The sequence below is a fragment of the Halichoerus grypus genome, chromosome 14 (genome assembly GCF_964656455.1).
Source record: "Halichoerus grypus chromosome 14, mHalGry1.hap1.1, whole genome shotgun sequence".
NCBI classification, from domain to species: domain Eukaryota; kingdom Metazoa; phylum Chordata; class Mammalia; order Carnivora; family Phocidae; genus Halichoerus; species Halichoerus grypus.
Window position 1 is genome coordinate 72,861,830 of NC_135725.1, and position 25,647 is coordinate 72,887,476.

General features: G+C 35.9%; 2 protein-coding genes across 2 annotated transcripts in view; one reads left to right on the forward strand and one right to left on the reverse strand.

Moving 5' to 3' along the window:
- GNG10 (G protein subunit gamma 10) overlaps positions 1-25,647 on the forward strand; it is a 34,794-nt gene that overhangs the window by 7,846 nt on the left and 1,301 nt on the right. The window lies entirely within an intron of this gene.
- Positions 5,367-25,647, reverse strand: part of SHOC1 (shortage in chiasmata 1) — an 84,730-nt gene continuing 64,449 nt past the window's right edge. The window contains exons 20-27 of the mRNA XM_078061597.1: positions 24,966-25,083; positions 24,217-24,328; positions 22,175-22,296; positions 17,765-17,858; positions 12,066-12,197; positions 10,311-10,460; positions 8,682-9,642; positions 5,367-5,467 (exon numbers count right to left, since the gene is read on the reverse strand). Of these exons, the coding sequence (XP_077917723.1) occupies positions 5,367-5,467; positions 8,682-9,642; positions 10,311-10,460; positions 12,066-12,197; positions 17,765-17,858; positions 22,175-22,296; positions 24,217-24,328; positions 24,966-25,083 (1,790 nt within the window). The remainder of the gene's footprint in view (positions 5,468-8,681; positions 9,643-10,310; positions 10,461-12,065; positions 12,198-17,764; positions 17,859-22,174; positions 22,297-24,216; positions 24,329-24,965; positions 25,084-25,647) is intronic.

A 25,647-nucleotide genomic window follows, 5' to 3' on the forward strand; every position in this document is an offset into this window, starting at 1 on the left:
CTTTTCTTGATTCCAATTTCTCCTTTGGCAAAAAGTTGGTAAGATACAACAAGAAACTATAGGTGTCTCACTTAGGAATATAGATATTTGCCCTAAATATAAGCAAATCAAATTCACTAGTATATCAAGAGAAGATACAACCTGACAAAACTATTTTGATAAAACCTGTCAGTGTAATTCATTACATTAATGGTTTAAAGTGTAATTCATTATATGAATGGTTAAAGAATCTATGCCAACAAGTCATTTGACAAAATTCAAGGGCTGTTCTGAGTAAGAACTAAATGGCTTAGGGAAACTGGAAGAGAAAGATGATAAAGACTATCAAAAGCAACAGCAAATTTCATACTACATAGTGGAATGTGGAAGTATTCAGCATGTTAGGAACAAAACAAGCATACTTTTTATCACTACTATTGTTCAGCATTGCTTTCTTTTTTTCCCTTTTTAAAAAAGATTTATTTATTTGAGAGACAGAGAGTGAGCTGGGGGAGGGGAAGAGGTAGAGAAGCAGACTCCCTGCTGAGTGCGGAGCCTGACAAGGGGCGCCATCCCAGGACCCTGAGAGCATGACCTGAGCTGAAATCAAGTCAGATGCTTAAGCAACTCAGCCACCCAGGCGCCCCTATTCAGCATTGCTTTAGAGGTGTTAGCTAATGCAGTAAGATGAAAAAAACGAAAGGGGGTAAACATTTTAGAAGCAGTATCTACTTATGGATTATATAATTGTACACTTTGAAAACTGATGAGAATATAGGAAAAGAAATACTCAAATTTGTAATAGAATTTAAGGGGCTGGCTGGATATATGTGTAGAAAAATGAAAAGTATTTTCTCCACTGGCAATAGCTAGTTAAAAATGGAAATGGAGGGGCGCCTGGGTGGCTCAGTCAGTTAAGTGTCCGCCTTCAGCTCTGGTCATGATCTCAGGGTCCTGGGATCTAGCCCCACATCGGGCTCCCTGCTTGGTGGGGGACCTGCTTCTCACTCTCCCTCTGCCTGCCACTCCCCCTGCTTGTGCTCGCCCTCTCTCTATCTCAAATAAATAAATAAAAACATTCTCATTAAAAAAATGGAAATGGAAATTATATACCACTTCCGCTTTAATGACATAAAAAATTCTTAAGAATACATTTAGGTGCCCCCCCCTGCAAGAATAATTTTTAAAACTCTGTGTGTGTGTATAAAACATGGGAGGGTGAAACCTGTCTTACTGGATATTAAAACTTACTTTGAATATAGGGCACCTGGATGGCTCAGTTGGTTAAGCGTCTGACTTGGTTTCAACTCAGGCCGATCTCAGGGTCATGAGATTGGCCCCGTGGGCTCCATGCCCAGCAAAGCAACTGCCTGAGATTCTCTCCCTATCCCTCCCCCTCTGCCCCTCCCCAAGGCTCATACTCGAGCACTCTCTCTCTCAAAATCTTTAAAAAAACCCTTATTTTGAACACGCTGAATCAAAACTATGATTTTTTATTTTAAGATTTTATTTATTTGAGAAAGCAGGGGGAGGGGCAGAGGGAGAAGCAGGCTCCCTGCTCAGCAGGGAGCCCGACGGGGGACTCACTCCCAGGACTCAGGATCATGACCTGAGTTGAAGGCAGACACTGACGGAGCCACTCAGGTGCCCCTTTGTTTTTTTTTTTAAAGATTTTATTTATTTCTTTGACAGCACAAGCAGGGGGAGCAGCAGAGGGAGAGGGAGAAGCAGGCTCCCTGCTGAGAAGGGAGCGTGATGCGGGGCTTGATCCCAGGACCCTGGGATCATGACCGGAGCCGAAGGCAGACACTTAACACCAACTGAGCCACCCAGGCGCCTCTCTTTTTAATTTTTTAAAAAAATCATAGTTTTAGGGGCGCCTGGATGGCTTAGTTGGTGTGAAGCGTCTGCCTTCGGCTCCGGTCATGATCCCAGAGTCCTGGGATCGAGCCCGGCATCGGGCTCCCTGCTGGGCAGGGAAGCCTTCTTCTCCCTCTCCCACCCCCCCACTTGTGTTCCCCCTCTTGCTGTCTCTCTCTCTGTCAAATAAAATCTTAAAAAAAAAAAAATTAAAAAGAAAACAAAAAATTATTGTGATATAGGAATAGGCAAATAAATGATTGGATCATAACAGTTCAGAAATAGACTTGACTTTTCTATTCAGTAGGAAAGTATGGTTTACTAATAAATGGTGCTGGCATTACTGGCCATCCATTTGGAAGGAAATAAAATTGGGCTTGTATTATGTAATAAAAAATCCACATGGGTTAAAGAAAAGGGAATACGAAAGCATTAGAAGAAAAATTAAGGGAATAGTTGTGTAACTAAGGTACAAAAGTTAAAAGAGGTCTTCCTAAGCAAGGCATGAAACCCGGAAATCAAAAAAGAAAAGATGTGTATACTATATAAAATTTAATTTAAATAAATAATTCAATTTAAATAAGTATTAAGTTAAAACTGTTGTATGATAAAATCATAAACTGAATAAAAAGGCAAAAGACAGAAAAATATGTACTTTTTCAGTCCTCATTTGGGATTGCTCTTTGCATTCTCCACCCCCTCTAATCCAGGCTGCTCTATTTATTAAAATCATTGGATCCCTTGTTTGAGGGTTGGCTTATTATGTGGGGGAAAATAACCAACCTATTACTGTTAGAGGCAAGGGGTGAGATGCCCTGGTGTTGATTCCCATTTATACCCTGTATCTCAGTGGCAAGGGAAGGAGTATCTTATGTCTATCCACAGTTGGAGGGAGGGAGCAGCTGATGTTCTAGGGCTGGACCTAGAAACTTGGAGTAAGATCTCTCAAAAGTTCTCAGAAGTGAGCAGCACTATCACAGCAATGGATCTAAGGGCAAGTAACTCTTTAGAACATGAAAAACCTCACAGGGAAATGCTCTCAGAGGGGGAAAAAAAAAATCAAAGTTCCATTGCAAGAGCCAACCTGAGAAGTTGGGGCTGTTCCAAACAATTCCTTGTGATGGGGTGTTTGGAAGAGGATCTTGGAGGCCGGACTGACACTTTTGGTCCCCTAACAAGGGCCCAACCAGACCCTTCGGGGCTTCTATGATCAGCCCGACCTGACATGTGACAATGGCTTCCAGGGAGTGCTCTACTAAAGCAGAGCTCACTTACTTTATCGATTGTTCCCAGACTCCTAAAACAAGACTGGCTTCCCAATACCTCTGACAGAGGCTGTTCCACGCTCAGGCAGAATGTGTCCTTAAACAGCAAGCGCCATTAAGGAATGCCCACAGGAGGACTCATACTTCCACTCCATTTGGTGAGGAAGCAGGGACATGAGTGTTAATAGCCTAGCCTCAAGGCTTGCTGTAGTTGATGGCCTATAAAGAAACTCCTCTCCTCTGGAAGCTGATTAAAGGCAGGATAAAGGAGATCTGCAAGCTGAGAAGCCTTAGCCTCACCTTAGTTTAGAAGCTATCTTGACAAAATTTTAAGAAAGTAGAACAGGGGGCCTGGGTGGCTCATCGTTGAGCATCTGCCTTCGGCTCAGGTCATGATCCCGGGGTCCTGGGATCGAGCCCTGCATTGGGCTCCTTGCTCAGCAGGAAGCCTGCTTCTCCCTCTCCCACTCCCCCTGCTTGTGTTCCCTCTCTCGCTGTGTCTCTCTGTCAAATAAATAAAATCTTTAAAAAAAAAAAAAAAGTAGAACAGAAATTCCAATTAGATGTCCAGAAATAGTTTCTCTTTAAAGTCTCCACCCCCACATACCCAAGCAAAACCAAACATCCTATAAATAAAAGTATAATAGCAAGAGGAGAGTAGGAGGAGGAAAGGAAGAGGTGGTGTGAAGCCTCTTTCAAAAAGGACACGATTAACAGTATCAAACGCTGAAGAGAGGTCAAGTAAGGTGATGTCTGCATGTCTCTTGGATCTAAGAAGGCAGAGGTCAATTTTGGTAGTAATAGGGTGATAATTTCAGAAGCCAGGGAAGAGTATGCCTGTGGTCTTCAAACATTTTTGCTGGTGTACCACCTGTAATAATGTCAAAAACCCATTACCTCCATTTTAGAGATGACATATAAAAGTTTTGTTAATAACCGAATAGTTGCAAAGAATATAACTTTATTAGGAATTCTGACATTTTAAAATAAAATTATTACATCTTTAAAAAAATGTACTCAATGGAATATAAATACCAGAGTAATTAGAAACCTACAATCATCCATTAAAAAATATACAAACTATCCTCCAAAAATGTTGTACCAACAGTATAGGAAAGTGTTCTTTCTCCAATATGCCGACACTGAATATTACTAATTTTCAAAAATTTTGCAGATCTGATAGGTGATCTGTTTTCCTTTGCATTTGCCTGATGAGTAATGAAGCCACATATAATTTCAAATGTTTATTGGCTATTTTTGTTTCTTCAGTGTAATATCTATTCATATATTTTGTCCACTCTTCTATTAGGTTGTCTTCCTATCAATTTGTAGGATTCTTTGTATATTAGGAATGTAAATTTTTTTTATTATGTAGGTTGCAAATATTTTCTTAGTTTTAAATTTTTATTTATGAAGGCAACACTTTATTTTTTTTAAGTATTTATTTATTTATTTAAGTAATCTCTACACCCAGTGTGGGGCTCAAACTTATGGCCCCGGGATCAAGAGTTGCACAGTCCTCCGACCGAGCCAGTCAGGCATCCCTGAAGGCAACACTTTAAATGGGAAGTTCTCTCTCTGGTGCCTGGGTGGCTCAGTCGGCTAAGGCTCAGGTCATGATCTCAGGATCCTGGGATCAAGTCTCACATCCAGCTCTCTGATCAGCGAGGAGTTGGCTTCTCCCTCTCCCTTTGTGCGCTCTCTCTCTCTCAAATAAATAAAATCTTTAGGAAAAAAAATGAGAAGTTCTCTAACTTGAACTTTGCCTAGATTTTAACTTTCTTGGTGATGGAGGGTTTACTCTGGTGATCTTCACTTCTTGACTTAAAGGGTCAGACTGAGATGGAGGCTCATTTTAAAAGGCTTGCTGGAGGAAAGATGGGAAGCAGTAAGCCCTTCAGAAGACAACTAAATAACATATATATACATTTATATTTATACATATACTCACACACAATACTATATATACTGCTATTGCTCTAAATGTATATATTGTATCTACTGCTTTAAGAAAAAAAAAGGCTTGCAATGTTCAGGTGAATCTGGAAGATATTTGGATCTTACGACAATTACGCCAATTAGAATATTTTACATACAAAGATGCAAACAATAGAGCAGAATATATATTTTGAAAATTTAATATGGAAGCACCAAGAACATCTAACAATGTATTTTCTTTAATGAATGAGCAAATCTAAATCATTTTGTTACTAGATTTTCATCAAAAACAAAGGAATGTGGCACAGAACACTATCCTTTCTTTCAAAAAAACCTCAGACGAGTTTGTCCATCAACTCTACCAGGGACTTTTTCATACACTAGACGCCGTTTTTTGAATTGTGGTAGTTGTGAGCACATGAAATCTGTTAAAAGAAGAAAAAGGAAAACCATTTTATTTCTGAGAGTAATAAAATATAGCTATTTTTTCCAGCTATTCTGGTGCATCCTATCTCTTCATCTATCTACAAAGTGTTAAAATTTACAACCTGAGATAAAATGACTATAAAAATTACATTTTTAGCATAAATGCACCTCTACCTAATGGCTCAATACTAATTAGTGTCATGTACACATATTTGTATGCTCATGCTTTGCACAAATAATTAAATCTCCCTAGATTTAAGACTCTTTCATTTAAGTTTTCCCTCATTACCTCCTATCTGTAATGTTGTGGAATTTATCCTGAGCTCTGATATATGATAGGTGGTGATCATGTATGGACTCACCTTCTATGACTGTATTATATATGACACATTAGCCTGAAATATCCTAGATTTGGATTCTTATAGAGGTTAATTAATTAAATCAGTGAAAAAGGAGGCTAAAGTATTTAAAAATGTTTTAGTAATTATTCCTGGGAATATAATCTCATAATTATAAGAGTTGGATGCCATTATAAGCAAATTTAAGAAGCAGTATAGTAGGTAATTTTTATCATAGAGATCACAAATACACATCTATAAGACAAATGGAAAATTATCTTGAGATTATGCCAATGGCTTTGGATAAATTGTCTAGGCCTGCATTAATATGAATTCTAAAAATGTTACATCTTAAACAATGAAGGTAAGGATGTGCTTTGGGAAAGCACAGTAAAAAAGTCAAAAGTTTCCATAGTGATAATGATACTAGTATCAAAGATTCATGTGAATTGTTTGAATAAAATTATTTTATGGAAGAAGTTTGAAAGCAGAAAAAAGCAATATTTCTAAATGAACATTATCCAATCTATGATTTAAAAATATATTTATACTTAATTAATTAAAATGTAAATAGACATTTGACTATTCCATCCCTACCCCCAAAAGCTTAAATATTAAAAGTTATTAGAAATAATTTCTGAGATCTTCTCGGAGGATTATCTTATATATTGGGATGCCCTATGTTCAAGAACATATAGTAATTCACATGCTTGATTTGGTTCAAGATGGAAAAAAAATGGAATTTTTAATTCAGTTCATTAATGAAGCTGGAATAAACTTCATGTCAAAATGTGACAGAGCACAAGTAAAGAACACAATAGATTAATTGCATTATGAATATAGATATGAAAATCATAAATAAATATTAGTAACCATATTCAACAGCAAATTAAAAGAATCACTCTTCAAAAGCCAATTAAGTTTATTATGGAATAATAAGAATGATTTAATATTAGTAAACCTGTTAATATAATCCTTGACATCAATGGATCAATGGAGAAAACATGTTTGGTTTTCCCCAATAGGCACCCAAAAAAATGTGTATAAAATTTGGCATCTATTCCTCACAAATGTTCTTACAAAACTAGGGATAGAATACTTCCCATTAAGATCAGGAACAAAACAAATTATGACTATTAAGCAGGACCAAATCCAAGTTTTGTGAGTCCTGGGGTTTATACAGTTGATCCTTGAACAATGAGGGTGTTAGGGATGCCGACTCTCTCCTCTTACTCAAAAATCTATATATAACTTTTTTTAAACATAATCTCTGCATCCAACATGGGGCTGAAACTCATGACCCTGAGATCAAGAGTCACATGCTGAGTGAGCCAGCCAGGCACCCCAAAATTCTATATATAACTTTTGATTTCTCTAGTACTTAACAGTATACTAAGAGCCTACTGTGGACTGGAAGCCTTACTGATAACATAAACAGTCAATTAACACATATTTTGTATGTTATATGTACTATATACTGTATTCTTATAAAGAAGTAAGCTAGAAAAAAGAAATGTTATTAAGAAATCATAAGAGAAAATACATTTATAGTACCATATTGTATTTATCAAAAACTCTGTGTGTAAGTGGACCCATGCAGTTCAAACCTGTGTTGTTCAAGGGTCAACTGTACAGGTTGGGAGGTCCTCTTTTATTTTATTCTTTCTTTATTTTTTATTTTTATTTATTATTATTTAATCCCAGTATACTTAACATACAGTGTTATATTAGTTTCAGGTGTACAATATAGTGATTCAACAAATCTATATATTACTCAGTGCTCGTCATGGCAAGTGCACTCTTTAATCCCCGTCCCCTATTTCACCCATCCCCCACCCACCTCCTCTCTGGTGACCATCAGTTTGTTCTCTATAGTTAAGGGTATGTTTCTTGGTTTGTCTCTCTTTTTCTTTGTTCATTTGTTTTGTTTCTTAAATTCCACATATGGGTGAGATCATACGGTATTTGGGGAGGTTCTCTTTTAACAAAACAAAGAATACAAGATTTTCTGGGAGCCTCTCAAGCCTCACAAAAGGGCCTATGCAAAAAAGGAGCTTTGAAGCTTAAGCTTCTCCCCTTTTTATTATTTTTTCCCCCTATCATAGTAAGGCTACATTTGTATGGCCATTAGAACTTAATGTTTTGTTCTACATGTTCAAGCCAATGTAATAAGAAATGACGTAGAAAATAAAGGTACAAGAGGTATCATTACCAGAAAAGAGAAAATAAAATTGTCCTTTTAAAAACTGATATGATTAAATGTTCAGAAACATCAATTGTAAAGTAGAGCTAATAGTAATATCTATTTAATAGTATTGTCAGAATTCAATAATCCACATAAAGGGCCTAAAAGGGCACCTGGCCTATAATAAGCTCTTAATAAATGTTAGCCCATTAAATATTCCTGCCCAACGAAGAAGCTAGTTCTTCTAATTCACTGATTTCTCTGTTTAATCTTTGCTAATTTTAGTCTTCAGCTTTACTTAGACTTGTTCTGAGGTTTTATTTTTAACTTCTTAAGTTGAACGCTTAGTTCATCTAAAGCTACAAGAATTTGACATACTTTGTTTGCATTTATTTTCTTAGATGTCTATAATTAGAATTTTGATTTTCTTTTTGACTCCAAAGTTATTGAAGATTCTTTAAGTACAGTAATTAAAACAAACTTTTTTTTTTTTTAATTTAGAGATGGTTCTATCTTTTAAAATTACATCTGCAAGGGGTGCCTGGCTGGCTCATGTTGGAAGGGCATGTGACTCTTGATCTTGGAGTCGCGAGTTTGAGCCCCACACTGGGTGTAGAGATTGCTAAAAGAATAAATAAACTTTAAAAAATTATACCTGTGAGTAGTTTTATTAACGTTAGATAGTGTTACCTGGTAATGATTTCTTGTCTCCTGAGTTAGATGAGGATTCAGAGTGCCTTTTCTGTCCTAAACATTTTCCAGCTCTTTGGTGGAAATAAAGACTGCTGAATTCTTTTTTATTTACATTAGGATCAGAAGCACAAAATAAATCCAAACTGGGGACAGATGGTAATTCTTTCCAGAAAGTCTTTTTAGTCCCAGCATTTGAACTTTCACATATGAAGCCTTCTAACTCATCTGATAGACATTTTTGCTGATTAGTGAATAAATTATCTTTCTGAGAGTACCATTTGTCACATGTAGTCTGCTGTACACCATATTCTAAGTTGAATGAGTGATTCTGTTGTTCCCATACATTTTTCTTAAAGTTCCAGGGAAGAGGAGATTGGGAGCCTTCTAGTGAAAAGCTAGGGGCAGACACTTCTTTATTTATAGGTCCTTTTGCATCATGTGTTCCCTTTTTCTGGTAATTTATAAAATTAGGGGCAACTCTCTTCTGAGTGTCAACTGGTGATATGTTTTCACAGTTCATTTGTGTTAGATCCAAATAAAAGACATCTGACTCTGAATCATTTTGGTTTCGAAAGGAGTTACCAGCCACATTCCTTGATTCTGTATTAACCAGGAAAGGATTGTGCACTGTGTTAGGGTTACAACTGGAGTCCTTCCAGTAGCTGGCCTGATTGTAAGAAGTCACAGGTGGTAAAATGCATGGCATTTCTCTTAGTTCCGTAAGGGAAGAGTTATAGTTTGAAGTGCTGTTTGTATCTCTGTGCACTGTCTCTCCTATATCTGAATAGTGGTAATATTCATTATGTTCTTGAAAGACAGAGTTTGAAGAGCCAGAAGCTGAATTCTGGGAGGTAAAGGTACTAGTCTGATTCCCATTTTCCTGAGGTAATGGACTTGGAGGTGAATTTGTTATGGAAGAAGAACTAATCTTGAATAAGGAAGTGATGCTACAAAAATGCTAAAAAATTTTAAAAATTAATTAATATAATACAAATACAATATAAACATCAGTCAAGTAATATAAACAAATACAATATAAACATCAGTCAAGTAAATATAAATAACAATGCTTATCTATATGTAAAGAAAGCAAGATATAAATAAGTAGGGTATTATAGTGATCCATGTCATAAGAAACATAACATAATTAGGCTCTATTAAAAGAAAAACTTATTATAAAATCCATTTTCTAATCACTTCTAATAGAATTTTTAGTTACACAAGTTACACATGAATACCATCTGCTTGATAAAAATGTAAAATTTTTACCAATAAGGCTAAAGTTTTCTTTATTACTATAAGGAAGGGCATCAGGATTGTAAGCACATATGAATAGAGTGTGTGATCACATACTTGTGGGCACAATAACATTTCAAAATAATTTGAAGTGTGATAAGCTGACTGTACTGAATTATCTATACAAGATAGCTTTAAAATGTATAATGTGATTGACATCCAATGAGAGTTCTATGTGAAATTTAGTTCAAGTAAATTATTTCTTTGCTACACAAAGTCCAAAACAATTAAACTTGGATACCTTCATTTTGAAAACTGTTATGGTAAAAATCAGTACTCAAATGGAAAGGAAATAAACTCATATAAGACTATGGAGTTCAAAAAACTAACCTTTAACACTTTTTCTGGAACTTCAGGTAAAAGCTCCTGAAGTTGACACAGAGTTGCTAATAATATCCAGTGCAGTGAAGGTCCTTTGTTTAACATGAGCTGAGCCACCAATGGGTTAATACATGGAAAGTCAAGTAAGTACATTTCTTCCTAGAAAAGAGTTTAAAGGAATAATCAGCCACTGGTCCTTTGAAAATGATCCATTTTATTCTGCTCAATCTAGCAGATTAAAATTTTTGTCATTGTATCTATCACTCAATTTGAGATGCCTAGAAAAAAGTATGGCTAGTAGGGAAAGGAACTTCTTTGGCAGTTAAGATTCATATGCTCTCAGAATTGAGAAAAATCTTAAAGTTCATTCATTTTAATCACTCATCCAAAAATTTTTGTTACAGTTCGCCTCCTTCGAATGACAATTGTTTTACCTATGGCAGATTTTCTAATGAGAAACGTTTTAGGGGACTTTTATAACTCGAGATTTCTTTAGCTCTCCCTTATACTACTATTACTATTTGATTAAGATGAACCATGTTTATGAGAAACCATGTTTATGATACTTTCAGAAAAGCCTTGCTGTGAAGAGTATAGGAAGAACTTCTATCAAACCTTGTTGGTCTAAAAATGTGTTTTCAGAGAGATCTCATAAAAGTCTAGAAATACAGCAGCCATGTTTTACTATTACTGTATTTCCTTTTCTTTCTGGGTTACGCTGGCTTTTTGCACCCTCTTTGATTTTATCAAATGACAGATATGTGAGTAGATTAGACATGCCTTGGTAAGAGGGAAACTGCACAGACATACATACATCCCATAATGAATTATACCCATGTTCTGTTTAGGCATATAAAAATTCTGTGATTTAATATATGTGAATATATGAATGTTTGATGAATGTATATGAATACATTAATATTTTAATTTATTTGCTTTATAATTTTATTTTTTAAATAGGTAAAATAGTCACATGGTTCAAAATTCAAAAGGTACTAAAAGGTGTGCAGTAAAAACTCTCATCCTCACCCCATTATCCCAGTTCTCCTCTCTGGAGATAACTAATGTTATCATTTCTTGGTATCCTTCTAGAGATGCTTTATTCATTTACAAACACATATAAATATTAATTTCCCCTTGTTTTACACAAGTGGTAGTACACAAGCTCTATGCTGCAACTTCATTTTTCATGTAATATATCTGAAAGATCATTCCATGTTACCTTCATTATTCTTTTTTTATGTTTTCATGATTTGAATATGTTAAAAAAATAAAGGTAACAGAGATACTAGGTTGGTATGAGAACTTGGAAAGATTTATGCTTAAACAAAAGGAATTTCTAAAAATTAACTGTGCAATCTTACAAATATGTTACAACTCTACTTTCAGTTTCAATTATGTAACTGAATTCCTGACAAAATGAAATGATGGAATTTTGCTATTCTCATATTTACTACTCTTAAATGTTTAAATTTAGGAACTAGAAAAACATGTTTTGAAAATGTTAGGCACTGAAGTCTTATATCACCTAATACACTTGATTTGCAAGTTCATTATAAAAGATCTCATTAAAATACTTCTGTGAAGTTGAAAAATACCCATGATTCTGGAAAATGATCTAAATAAATATTGTACATTATAGTTACTGCTATATATGCTCATGCAAACATTATAGGACAAAAAAATGCTACCAAAAAGAGAATTCAAACACATGTATTTATATTTGCTTTGCAAATACCTAATTTACATATTTAGGAAATGGACCTTAGATGGTGAAACTTCAAGCCAGGATTTATCCAACCATTCATGAGGTTCTCTCTTCGAGGTCATTAAATTGTGATCAGCAATTTGCCGAATTATCAGTGCAGCCTCTTCCACTCCTGGGGCAATTATAAGCTAAAATATATTTTTTATATGTTAGAATATAGGAAATTTTAGGAAGCAAAATATATCATTCAAAAATTGTTTGTAATTAGAAGAAAAAACCCCCAGCAGATTTTAATCTTTGAATATAATTTTAGATATAATTTATTAAAATGTCTATGTGAATTCCAGCATATTTTGTGAGGATAAGCAATTTTCTTTTCTTCTTTAAATATGATATCCTTATAGTTTTCCAATTTTTGGAGCTAAATTTCTTCACTTCCATTTGTATTTACTAATAAATTTATTTGCAATTTGGATGTCATTAATATTTAATATTTTGGTTTTTCCAAGTTAAATTTAGTAGTTCTCAAAAATAAGAATTTAAGGGGTGCCTGGTGGCTCTGTCGGTTAGGCGTTTGCCTTCAGCTCAGGTCATGATCCTGGGTCTTGGGATCAAGTTGGGCATTGGTCCCTTGATCCATGGGGAGCCTGCTTCTCCCTCTCCCTCTGCCTGCCGCTCCCCCCTGCTTGTGCCAGTTCTCTCTGTCAAATAAATAAATAAAATCTTCAAAAAAAAAAAAAAAAGAATTTAAAAATACAGTGCAAGATTTTTCAAAATGACATTAAAAGATAAAGGATATTTACAGATGAATTTGATGCTGTATTTAAAAAGAAAAAAGTCGGGGTGCCTGGGTGGCTCAGTCAAGCGTCTGCCTTCGTCTCAGGTCGTGATCCCAGGGTCCTGGGATCGAGCCCCGCATCGGGCTCCCCGCTCCACGGGGAAGCCTGCTTCTCCCTCTCCCACTCCCCCTGCTTGTGTTGTCTCTCTCTGTCAAATAAATAAATGGAATTTATTTATTTATTTACTTTTAAAGATTTTATTTATTTGACAGAGAGAGAGACAGTGAGAGAGGGAACACAAGCAGGGGGAGTGGGAGAGGGAGAAGCAGGCTTCCTGCCGAGCATGGAGCCCGATGCGGGGCTCGATCTCAGAACCCTGGGATCATGACCTGAGTTGAAGGCAGACGCTTAACGACTGAGCCACCCAGGCGCCCCATAAATGGAATCTTTAAAAAAAAAAAAAAAAAAAAGAAAAAAGTTTTGTTTTTAAGATTTTATTTATTTGACAGAGAGCACAAGCAGGGGGAGCGGCAGGCAGAGGGAGAGGGAGAAGTAGGCTCCCTGCCCCACAGGGCTCTATCCCAGGACCCTGGGATCATGACCTGAGCCGAAGGCAGACGCTTAACCAACTGAGCCACCCAGGCATCCCCAAAAAGAAAAAAGTTTTGATTTAGAATATTTTGGGAATTGTTCGTCCAATACTGGCTTATTTGATGCTAAACTGTGTGTGTGTTAAACTTAACTCTAAAAAAAAGTTTCTTAATATCTCCTACTTCCTGTCTGTCACTTGTGTTTTCCTCCATGCCCTTCTCTCTTTTGAAATACCAGTCTTTTTCTTCTGCTTTCAGTTCTATTTTTATCTTCTTCATCTTTTAGATTCAGTATTCCTTCAACATATAGTCCATGTGGTTAGCAGGGTTTTTGTTTGTTTGTTTGTTTGTTTTTTTAAGATTTATTTATTTATTTTAGAGAGAGAGGGGAGTGGGGAAGGGACAGAGGAGAGGGAGAGAGAGTCCTAAGCAGACTCCGTGCTAAGCGAGGAGCCCGACAGGGGGCTCAATCTCAAGATCCCGAGATAATGAGTGGAGCCCAAACCAAGAGTCAGTGGCTCAACCAACTGCACCATCCAGGCACCCCAGTCCATGGATTAGCAGTTTAATGTGAATAGGGAACACTGTCCTAAAAAATCGTCTTAGAAATATAAACATCCTGTCCTGTAGTGAAAATTCAAGAAACAAAGACTGCATAAACCTCATAAAATAATTATGACAATTTTTTCTTTCACAAGATAACAAATACACAACTGTTAGTACATACCTGGGGAGCACATGTATTCTAAAGGAGGATTTTCTTTAAATTATATTAAATATGTACAAAAATTTTTTTTGAGAGAGAGTGAGCAGTGGGGGGGAGGGGCAGAGTGAGAGGGAAAGAGAGACTCTTAAGCAGGCTCCATCCCCAATGGAGTGGGGAGCCCGACTAGGGCTCAACTCAGGCTCAATCTCAGGACCCTGAGATCATGACCTGAGCTGAAATCAAGTCGGTTGCTTAACTGACTGAGTCACCCAGGCACCCCAAATATGTATAGAGTGCACAGAAATAACACTGTTTGATTCCAAATTAATTTTATTGCAGTTCTGAATGTTTTAAGAAGATCTGACCGTTTTATTTATTTATTTATTTATTTATTTATTTATTTATTTTAAAGATTATTTATTTATTTATTTGACAGAGAGAGACACAGTGAGAGAGGGAACACAAGCAGGGGGAGTGGGAGAGGGAGAAGCATGCTTCCTGCGGAGCAGGGAGCCCGATGCGGGGCTCGATCCCAGGACCCTGGGATTATGACCTGAGCTGAAGCAGATGCTTTACGACTGAGCCACCCACCCAGGCACCCCAGAAGATCTGACAGTTTTATTTAAATATAAAATGGCACAATTTTATGGTGATGGTAATGAATATTACCTTAATTTATTAGGGCAAGGATTCTGGAGCTCATGGTTAGATTTGGGGAGATTCAGGAACCCCCTAACATTATTTTCAAAGCTTTGCATATATGTTTATCTATGCATTTTTCTACAAAAGGAGTTTATAAAAAATTTATAGAACTGTTTTTGACATTAGAATAAAATATAACACTACTAGCAGTATTTTCTTTTAGTTTAAGAAAATGTACTTAAACTTCCTAATGCTTCCTTTATGGCTAGGCTCTTCAGATGCCTGAAAAAATTTTTTTAAAAATCCATACTGATGTGCTCTAACAGGCCAAAAGCCATATTACTAAATAAGTAAGTAAGTAAAGCAACAATATACTCTAAAATAATATGAGTCTAGGGAACCCCCTTTAATGTGGTAATGTCATCAAGTCAGGAGAATAGGAGGCTTGAGTACTGGTGACATTGATAACAGAGCAAATTGGTATTTGTTTCTCAGATTCTATGGAAAAACTGACCTACTTTTAAGATTATTATGTATAACTTGAAAAGCTTTTGGAATAGTTTGATCCAGGTGGGAGCAGACTTTTGTTTGGAATGGATTGTGCCTGGGCATACTTCCTGTGTCATCCTTAAATGCCTTCCTTGGAACATGTCCTCTATGGGCCATATCACTGTACCTGAATATAGTATCGCTCACTAATATCACATAACCCATATATAGAGGAATAAAATGATTCTCTGAAGTATATTTTGCATATAACTGCTTACCATTAGCTGAAAAGAGGCTGGTTAAGTGGTGAAACCACACTTGAATGGGTAAAGGAAATAAACTTAATTTGCCATTCATTGGTAACTTTTCTAAGAATTTTATTTCAATGTTTAATATGCCTCACAGGATCAAAATGATCAGGATTCTATTTCAAATAGATCATTTGTTAATTTTCTTAACAGGTTGTGCTTTGATTTAATTCTATTCAGTAGATGTTTGTTGAACATTTTTACTGTGTACAAAGCACTGTGCTGGATGCTACACATTTTTCAAAGAAAAAGGGTCTGGTTCTTACCCCCCCCCCCCCCCCCCCCGGCATGGAAGGTATATGAATGAATACGTCATGCTACAATAAAGGTATGAAGTGCTCTTGTGAGAATGGGAGGAGAGATTTATCCTGAGGGCATACTTGGGGCACATTTCTTAAAGGAGGTAGTGTTTGAGCTGGGCAACAAAAGACAGAACTCTAAAGGATAGCAGTAAGAGAAAGGGGGAGACAGGCTGGGATGACATGTTTATGCATTGGCTGAACTGTGATAGCCTGGACATATTCAGGAAATGGTGAGTAGAATGATGCTAAAGGAAGAATTACTAGGGGCCAAATCATGAAGTTTGAATCCAGTTGAGTTTGATCTCTTTTGAATGAAGTAGGAAGCTACGGAAGGTCTTTTGAGCAAGAAAATTCAATTTAACAACACATATTTATCAAGAGTCTACTATATACTTGGCGCTGTGCTGGATACCAGGAATCTGAAAACAAATAAACATGTTTCCTTTCTTTCAGGAGCTTACAGTTCAGGAAGTGAAATGTTCACAGCTATATTTCAGAAATGTAATTGGTGTGAATCTATATTACGCACCAAAGGAGGACGACTAGAAATAAGGAGATTAGTCAGGAAGTTGCTTTAAAACTCCAAAAGAGAGGTGAAGGCCTGAATTTGGGAAAAAGCAGTGGGAGTAGAATGGAGAGACATATTCTAGAGACTCTGCAGCTACTGATTAGGTTACAGTAGTAATGCTGTAAACTAAGTGTGGGGAGGATGAGAAGTTGTGTTTTAGACATGCAGAGTTTGAGGCACCTGTGGGATATTCATGTGGAGATTTCCAGTAGAATGCTAGAATTATAGGTGCAGATCTTAAGAAAAGTCAGGAAAATTTTAAGGATTATACTCAGAAATGAAAGCCAAATTTGTGGGAATTCTGAATTTATTTTTATTTTTATTTTCTTAAAGATTTATTTATTTATTTGCCAGAGAGAGACACAGAGAGAGAGGGAACACAAGCAGGGGGAGCGGGAAAGGGAGAAGCAGGCTTCCCGTGGAGCAGGGAGCCTGATGCGGAGCTCAATCCCAGGGCCCTGGGATCATGACCTGAGCTGAAGGCAGACGCTTAACAACTGAGCCACCCAGGCGCCCTGGGAATTCTGAATTTATTAAGGAAAGAGTATAAAGTGGTAACAGAAGAGGACTGAGCCCTGAATTTGGAGGAGTGTCTAAATTTCATAGTAGGACATTGAAAAAAGAACCAAGAAAGGACACTGGTTAGAGATCACTACAGCAGATAAAAAGAGTGTATGTTTCTTAAGTGAACATTTTTGATCAATGGATATTTACTTTTATTCATATCCTGCCAAGTAGTAATTAAGAGATAATATATGACTTTAAATTTATTAAAGGCTTTTAATTTTTCTTAAATTTATTTATTTGAGAGAGAGAGAGAGAGCACAAGCAGGGGGAGCAACAGAGGGAGAAGAAGAAGCAGGCTCCCCACTGAGCAGGGAGCCTGATACAGGGCTCAATCCCAGGACCCCGGGATCATAACCTGAGCCAAAGGCAGACACTTAACCAACTGAGCCACCCAGGCACCTTTCTTTTATTTTTTATTTTTATTATTTTTTTAAAGATTTTATTTATTTATTTGACACACAGAGAGAGAGCACAAGCAGGGGGAGTGGCAGAGGGAGAGGGAGAAGCAGGCTCCCCACTGAGCAAGGAGCCAGACACAGGGCCTGATCCCAGGACCCAGATCATGAGCAGAGCCAAAGGAAGATTCCCAACCAACTGAGCCACCCAGGTGCCCCAAGGCACCCTTCTTTTAGAACAGAAGTTGAAGTGGAAAGGATATTTATTAATTTGAAAACTGTTCTTTAAAAGGCTTTTAAGCATTTTTTAGTTTACTAATTTAATGTTTCTTTGCACTGGGCACTTGAGTTTGAGTATAATTTTGGTTTATGAAAAATACTTATAAACAAACATTTAAGAAAAGAATACCTTTACATCCAGTTCTTCTGATTTTAGCCCAAATGATAACAAAGCTGCATAAATCAGTGCTAGATGATGAAGTGTTTTTTCTGTAAGATGGTACCTAAAAAAAATTATATTATTATACTGTACTCATTTGATATCTGATTGTACCTATTAGAAGTTCATTTCATTTTCCACATTTCATGTTATGAGAATAATCTGGCTAAGATAAAGCTGTGTGGCAGACTCAGCACTCTTTTAAGAAGATGGTTCCACCTCCATTCTTTAACAATCCAGTTGAATCTAGGGGATGCTGAGAGTGTGTCTGAGGGGAGAAGTTTAATTCATCCCCCTACTGGCTCCAGGAATGGCTATCTAACTGATCCAACTATAATACTCTATCCCCCTGGTCAAAGTAACAAGTTCCGATATGAACACGTGACCAGAGCCAGGATAACTAGACTCCTCCCTGGTCTTTTTCTTGAACTGTTAAAAAAAACACTTCTTAAAATGATCATTATGTGATGTGATAGAGGTGTTAGCTAACCTTACAGTGGTAATCATACTGCAATGTATAAATGTATCAAATCAGCATGTTGTAGACCTTAAACTTACAAGATCTTGTATGTCAATTACATCTCAATTAAAAGAACACTCTTTTTTTTTTTCCCCTATGGTAATTAAGCAGATCAGATGTGAGTCTTGAGCTATGGGTATATACTTCTACTGCCTTTATCCACTTTAAGTACCCTAAGCAGCAAAAAGGAAATTTATTGGCTCATATTACTAAGAAGTCCAAGAGAGGACATTATTGGATCCAGGGACTCAAACCATGTCATTGAGACAACGGCTCCTTAACTTCTTGGCTCTCCTTTCCCTTGCTAGTTTTTTTCTCAGGCAAGCTTTTTCCGTAAGAGTGGCTAACAAGAGTGGCTTACTGTGCCTACACTGCTTGTATAAACACTGTGGTTTCTGCTTAACACCTGCTTTTCTTCTTGGGAGTCTAGAATTTTGATATGTGCTAGGCAGAGGGTGCCTACACAGCCAATCCTTACTGAAAGCCCTGGGCATTGAGTCTCTAGTGAGTTTCCCTCGTACACAACATTTTAACAAGTGTTGTCACAACTCTTTCCTGTGGAAATTAAGCACATTCTGTGTGATTCTACTAGGAGAAGATTCCTGGAAGCTTCCTTCTAGCTTCCTCTGGATTTTGTTCCATGCACTTTTTCCCTTTGCTGATTTTGCTTGGTAACCATTTACTATAATAAATCATAATCATGAGTACAAGTATATGCCGAGTCCAGTGACTCCTCTTATCAAATCATCAAACCTGGGGGTAGTCTTGGGACTCCTAACACATTTTCTTAAACAGGAACTAAGGTAATTCAAGCAATTTTATTTTCTATGTTGAATTTCCCTCATTTGGTCAGTTGATTAAGAGACTTCTTAAATGTTTTATACATCTAAAAGTATAGAACTGAGATACCTAGAAGTCTGAAAATAACTACATTTTATAATAATATCTTATTGAATAAATAACTCTTCATATCCTGAACATAAAACTATCTCGGACTATTACATAATTGGTTTTTTTTTTTAATGAAAATCTGGGTAAAAATAAGTGTGAATCCCCTCTTTTTTGCTGTACTTCAATTACACCTCTGGAACATAGGTGAATAGGAATCTAAAAACAACTTTAAATTTTTTTCCAAAACAGTTTTATCTATAGGATAATTCCAAGATCTTGATAAAGCTTAAATGCTTTACAAGCAAGTTCCAAGCTTAAAATGCTATACAGCCTTTACTATATCAAAAATGAAGATTTTATACCTAAATTATTATTTTTATTTTTCAATTTTGGTAAAAAAAGGTTAAATGACTTGCTAGAGGTTACTGTTAATAGAAAAAGAAATAAGAACCAAGGTGTTTGGACTCTTAAATTTTAACTTATACTTACCCCACATAATAATAATTGTATACAAAGAGCTTGGTACAGTAGGTAAACAAAAATGTAATCAAACTGGAAAGTCAGTAAAGAAAAAAATCACATATGCAATGTCAAATAAGGAAAGATCGCTATACCTTCTCTAATAACTAAATAATGTATTTTTAAAGATTTTATTTATTTGAGAGAGTGAGAGAGAGCACGAGCAGGAGGAGGGGCAGAGGGAGAGGGAGAAGCAAACTCCATGCTGGGAAGGAAGCCTGACACAGGGCTCGATCCCAGGACCTCAGGATGGTGAGCTGAAGGAAGACACTTAACCAACTGAGCCACCCAAGGCACCCCAGACTAAATAATATTTTAAGAACTTCTACTATGAGTGATTTGGTATGTGTTATGTGATACTGTAGAGATTAAAAAAAAAAAAAAGGAGACTAGGTTGAAATTTAGTAGGAAAGATTCATTCATTCAATCAAGGAATATTTACCAAGCATCTATCATTGTGCAGTGCCATGGGGCAAGTACTCCAAATGATAATACACGGCAAAATGTGGTAAATATCAAAGATGAGGAAGAGATAGAGAGCTAAGGAGTTCAAAGGATGGAGAGGTCACAATTAACTATTTGTGTGCATGAGATGGGGGTATTAAGGAAAGATAGAAGAGAAAAAATGATATTTGGGGATAGGTTTTGAAAAATAGGCACGATTTCACCAGATCAAATAGTTGGAGGAAATAGAGAATATTGTAGAAAGAGAGAAATGTATCAGCAGAAGTAGAAGTGGCAAAGTAAGGACCATGTTTGTGAACCAATGAGCAATCCTTCTGACTGAAATGAAAAACAGTGAAAATTAAGCCTGAAAATATAGGTCAGGATTATATTCTAAAGACTTTGAATATTAGGGTGAATAGTATGTATGTATTCAGTAGATAATAGGGAAGTCAGTGGGCTTTTTATCAGAGTGAAACAGTAAGAGCCTGGTTTTTGGAATATTAATCGAATGTATGACAGATTAAGGAGAGTAACATGGAGAGCCATGAGGTGGGAAAACAGTAGTTAACAGTCCACATAAGATCTGAACTAAGATGTTGGTAATATAAATGGAGAGAGGGGATAGATAAAAAAGAGACTAGTGGTTACATCCATAAGATATGTTTTCTAATTTCGGTGACTAAAAGAAAGGCAATGGTCATAAATAGTCAAAGGGCAGAAAAGAGGAGATACTGTTTTGGAGGGGATAGAGAATACAATGAATTCACCCTGGAACATGTTAAGTTTGAGAGCCTATAAAATATCAGGGTGGAAATATTTAATAGAAAATTAGAGATACATGTCAGGAATTTCAAAAAGCGACTCCAGCTGCAGATATAATTATAATCACTATAGGCAGAAAGATGCTGATTGAAGCTATGGCAGTGAGTAAGGTTTCTAATGGATTGAATAGAAGAAAGAAAAGAATTCAAATGTATCTGGAGACTGGGACAAGGAAGAAGAAGAGGTAAAGAGAGAGAAAGAGTAGTTAGAGAGAAGATCAAAACTGTGAAATGCAATATATGTTAAGAAAGAAAAAAAGAAGAAGAAGAATGTAGCAGGAGGGGAAGAATGAAGGGGGGGAAATCGGAGGGGGAGAAGAACCATGAGAGACAATGGACTCTGAAAAACAAACTGAGGGTTCTAGAGGGGAGGCGGGTGGGAGGATGGGTTAGCCCGGTGATGGGTATTGAGGAGGGCACGTTCTGCATGGAGCACTGGGTGTTATGCACAAACAATGAATCATGGAACACTATATCTAAAACTAATGATGTAATGTATGGGGATTAACATAACAATAAAAAAATTAAAAAAAAAAACTGTGAAGTGTCATGGGACTGAAGAGCTTCAAGTAAGGAAGCACTGACAACAGTCTTCAATACTTTAGAGCAGAGAAAGATAAAAAGACTTTTGGAGGTGGAAGTGATCCTGAGAGACAGATTAGTACAGATGTAGGAGAAAAGCCAGACTGCAGAGAATTAAAAAAAGGAGGTGGAAGCTGTGGATTCATAAAATTTTAAGATGAAGGAAAGAAGGGACATATAATGATAATTTGAGCCAGTATCTTGGCATGGATTTTTTGTATTTTTTAAGTTAAGCATGTCAATGAAAGAATAGCAAGGTGCTATTTAGTTGTTTAATAAGCTTTTAGAGAGAAGTGATTTAAGAATGGCATCTTTTAACAGACAAGTCCAGAACTAAAAAGTAATAAAAAGTGAAACACTTAAAGCAGCGACTCTTAGTGAACTAGAGAAGGATGATTTGCACAGAATGCCCAGTGGAAATATATCATCTCCAAAATTCTGATTTGTTTTCCTATGGGCATGCCTCCACCTCGAAGATCCCCACTCAAAGCAAACTAGATGAGCAAGTAGAAAATTTGCATAGCTACTTTTATTCAAAGAAGAGGACCAAATAACTTAAGGAATATAAACATAACTTTGGATGAAGAAATGTTTACTTACTCTGAGTTTAATGTTTTTTTTGTATATAAGATTATCCAACAATAGCTGTACTGGAGTGATAATGCCATCAGTCTCATAATGATATTGTCTGATGCCTTCTCACAATTCAATTCTTCTAGGTCCTACCAGAAAAAAAATAAAAAGATTCACTAGGTTGAATAGTTGTTATGAAATTATTATTACCATATTTTAATAATCTATTTTATATCTATATTAATATATGTAATAACTTGAAAAGAGTCATGGGTATGGGCTTCCATTTTGTGGAAAAATTAAAATCACACTGGAAATAATAGGGGAAAAGCTACAGTAGATATCAACCAGCAAATGATAGCTTCAGCAAGGAAGGCTCATGAATCTCCCAAAGTCCTAGATATGAAGAAAGCAGCCTACAGAGTGCCCTTATTTGGGCAAAGTCCTTTATAGACAGGGATTTGCCTACTCATAAGGGCAATACAAAATATGTTTAAAAACTCATGGGATAATCTGCACTGAATGCTTATTTAAGGAAGATGATAAAGAAGCCATCAATGGACTTCCAGGAATTGCTCTCTAATAGTCTAGAATCTTCTTTTTCCTTTAATGCAATTAATTTTTTTTCAAAGTTACATTCTATTTTATTATGTTCTATTTTATTTTATTTTATTTTAGAGAGAGAGCACACACAAGTGGGGTTGGCAGGGGCAGAGGGAGAGGGAAAGAATCTTAGAGAATCTTAAGCAGGCTACATGGAGCCCAACTTGGGTCTACAGTTAATTTTTGATAGAGTGAATGATTCAGGAAGTGTCTTACTCTAACAATAAGTTATGTAACTATGAATTAAATTTAAAAGTCTCCCAAATGGTATTTCTCCCTAAATAATTGTTTTTTAAAAAAACTTTAGGGGCACCTGGGTGGCTCAGTCAGTTAAGCATCTGCCTTTGGCTCAGGTCATGATCCCAGGGTCCTGGGATAGGGCCCCACATCAGGCTCCCTGCTCAGCTGGGCATCTGCTTCTCCCTCTCCCTCTGCTGCTCCCCCTGCTTGTGCTCTCTCGTTTGTGCATGCTCTCTCTCTCAAATAAATAAATAAAATCTTTTTAAAAAGCTTTAAATATGTAAGACATGGTAACTCTTAAGCCCTCTAACAGAGCTTTGTGTTTCCATTATATAATTCTTATACTGTTAACATTTGCTCACAATCAGACTTCTACCTTACTATATTTGCCATTAATTTATATTCCATACCATTCAAACTTAGTTTCTGCTCCCCACTTCCACCCTAGTGAATTAATTTCTTTGTAATTTGTACTCCAATCAAGCAAACTTATCAGGGAGATTCAGTCAAGAATTTGTACATCTTAAATTTCAACTACAGGGATTTTTTTTTTGAGAGAATTTTTTTTTTCTTGTTTTTTTAACTGGCTTACTTACAGGCAATCCCCACTTACCTCAGAGGAAATCCCGTATTACTGATCATGGATTAAAATACTACCACCTTTTAAGAAACATAGTGACTAAGATTTGATTTTTAAGGTTTTCAACACTGTCATTATTCTATAAATATATTTTAAAATAGGTCAATATTAACATTAAAGATTCCATACTTGCTTTGTCTTCTTAAAGTATGTTAAAAATTATAAGGCATTAAAGAAGCTTGGTAAAAGTCATTTTCTACAGTGATGATTTTAATACTTGTTATCTATTTGCAAAGTTTTGGAAGAAAACACTAATGGGTTATAGTTAAGCTCTCTATAGTAAAGCTAATAATAAATTACATGGTTATATATATTGTACTATATTTATTTATTTATTTATTTTAAAGATTTTTATTTATTTATTTATTTATTTATTTGACAGAGAGAGACACAGCGAGAGAGGGAACACAAGCAGGGGGAGTGGGAGAGGGAGAAGCAGGCCTCCCGCCGAGCAGGGAGCCTGATGTGGGGCTCAATCCCAGGACCCTGGGATCATGACCTGAGCCGAAGGCAGACGCTTAACGACTGAGCCACCCAGGCGCCCCTGTACTATATTTAATTTATATTCTTTACTATATAATTTTACCTGCAAAATTATGGCAGTGTGTTCATCAACTGTCACCACCACGTAACACTCTGTACATCCAAAGAGTTTCAACGACTCACTGCAGCATCTCTCCACTAGTGTGATATTGTACCTGTAAAATACCATATTTTGGGGTGACATAATGAAATGCTAAGAAAAATTCCTTAAGAAAAGCTGTACTGTCCTCTTGCATATTAAATTATTTGAACTACTGTGCTTTTTCTTTCATACATCAATTTATTCTACTTTATAAATTTGAGGAATGAAATTATGATTTATTCAGTATATATGACAAATTAGTTGAGATGTGCATTGCCTTAGGTATTTCACTTAAAGCTTCGTAGTCCTATTTCCCATGCAATATTTAAAGCCCTTTAATTAAGAATACTCATTCTCAATATTATCAATGACCCAAAGATATGACTATAAAATTCGCAGGAAAAAAAAGACAGATAGTGTTCATATTTGCTGGTAACAAGAGAAACGAAATTAAGATATAAATTTAGACAATAATGAAATATTTTTTCTTCACATGATTGATATATATTGCCAAAAAAGATAATATTCAGTAATTATGACGGTGTACTATAGGGAGAGAAGTGTAACTTGACATAAACTCTCTGGAAAACTATTTCTATGTGATATAATTGCACGCTTCAATCAGAGAGAAATATGCCATGTATATAGCACAATGTTTAGCCATTTAGGATATATATACCTTTGCTAAAGTTATGAAATCAATAACTTACTTGGATTCTAGCAACTGAAGTATTTCTGGAGTATTAAGAAGTCCTTCAGATGCAAAAAACACATATGGAACCTGAATTTCCAAAAGAAATCCACCAAAACTATCCAGCAAGGTGCTTCCTAAATAAGAGAAAGTTTATAAATATTTCTCTTTTTTCTTATCCTTCAGCTCTTTCTCTTTTTTACTAAACATGAGAATAGCAAGTGTATGTTCAAGGAGTAGTACAAAAATAAAACATAGTCATTGTAAAAAATCAGAAATCAGAATAAAGAAAGGTCTGAAGAATAAAATAAAAACCATATGTTATCCTACTACCTAAAAATAAAACAGCATTAACAGAATTTACTAAAACTACTATGATACGTTAATAGGAAAATAATAAATACATCAATAGATAAATGGACAAAGAACATTAATAGGCAATTTACAAAAGAATGGCTATACAAGATCAATTCACATCTGAAAAGATATGGATAATCTAAGACATTATCTGTAATTAATTAACTATAATATAACTATAAAATATTTTATGCCTATAATTCTGTCAAAGATTTAAAAGAATAATAATACCTACTTACAGTAAAGATAGTGGGGAAAAGATTCTCTTTACTTTCTGCACAAATATGAATTGAGATAGCATTTCTGGAAGGATATTTGGCAATATATAAATGTATGTATACCTT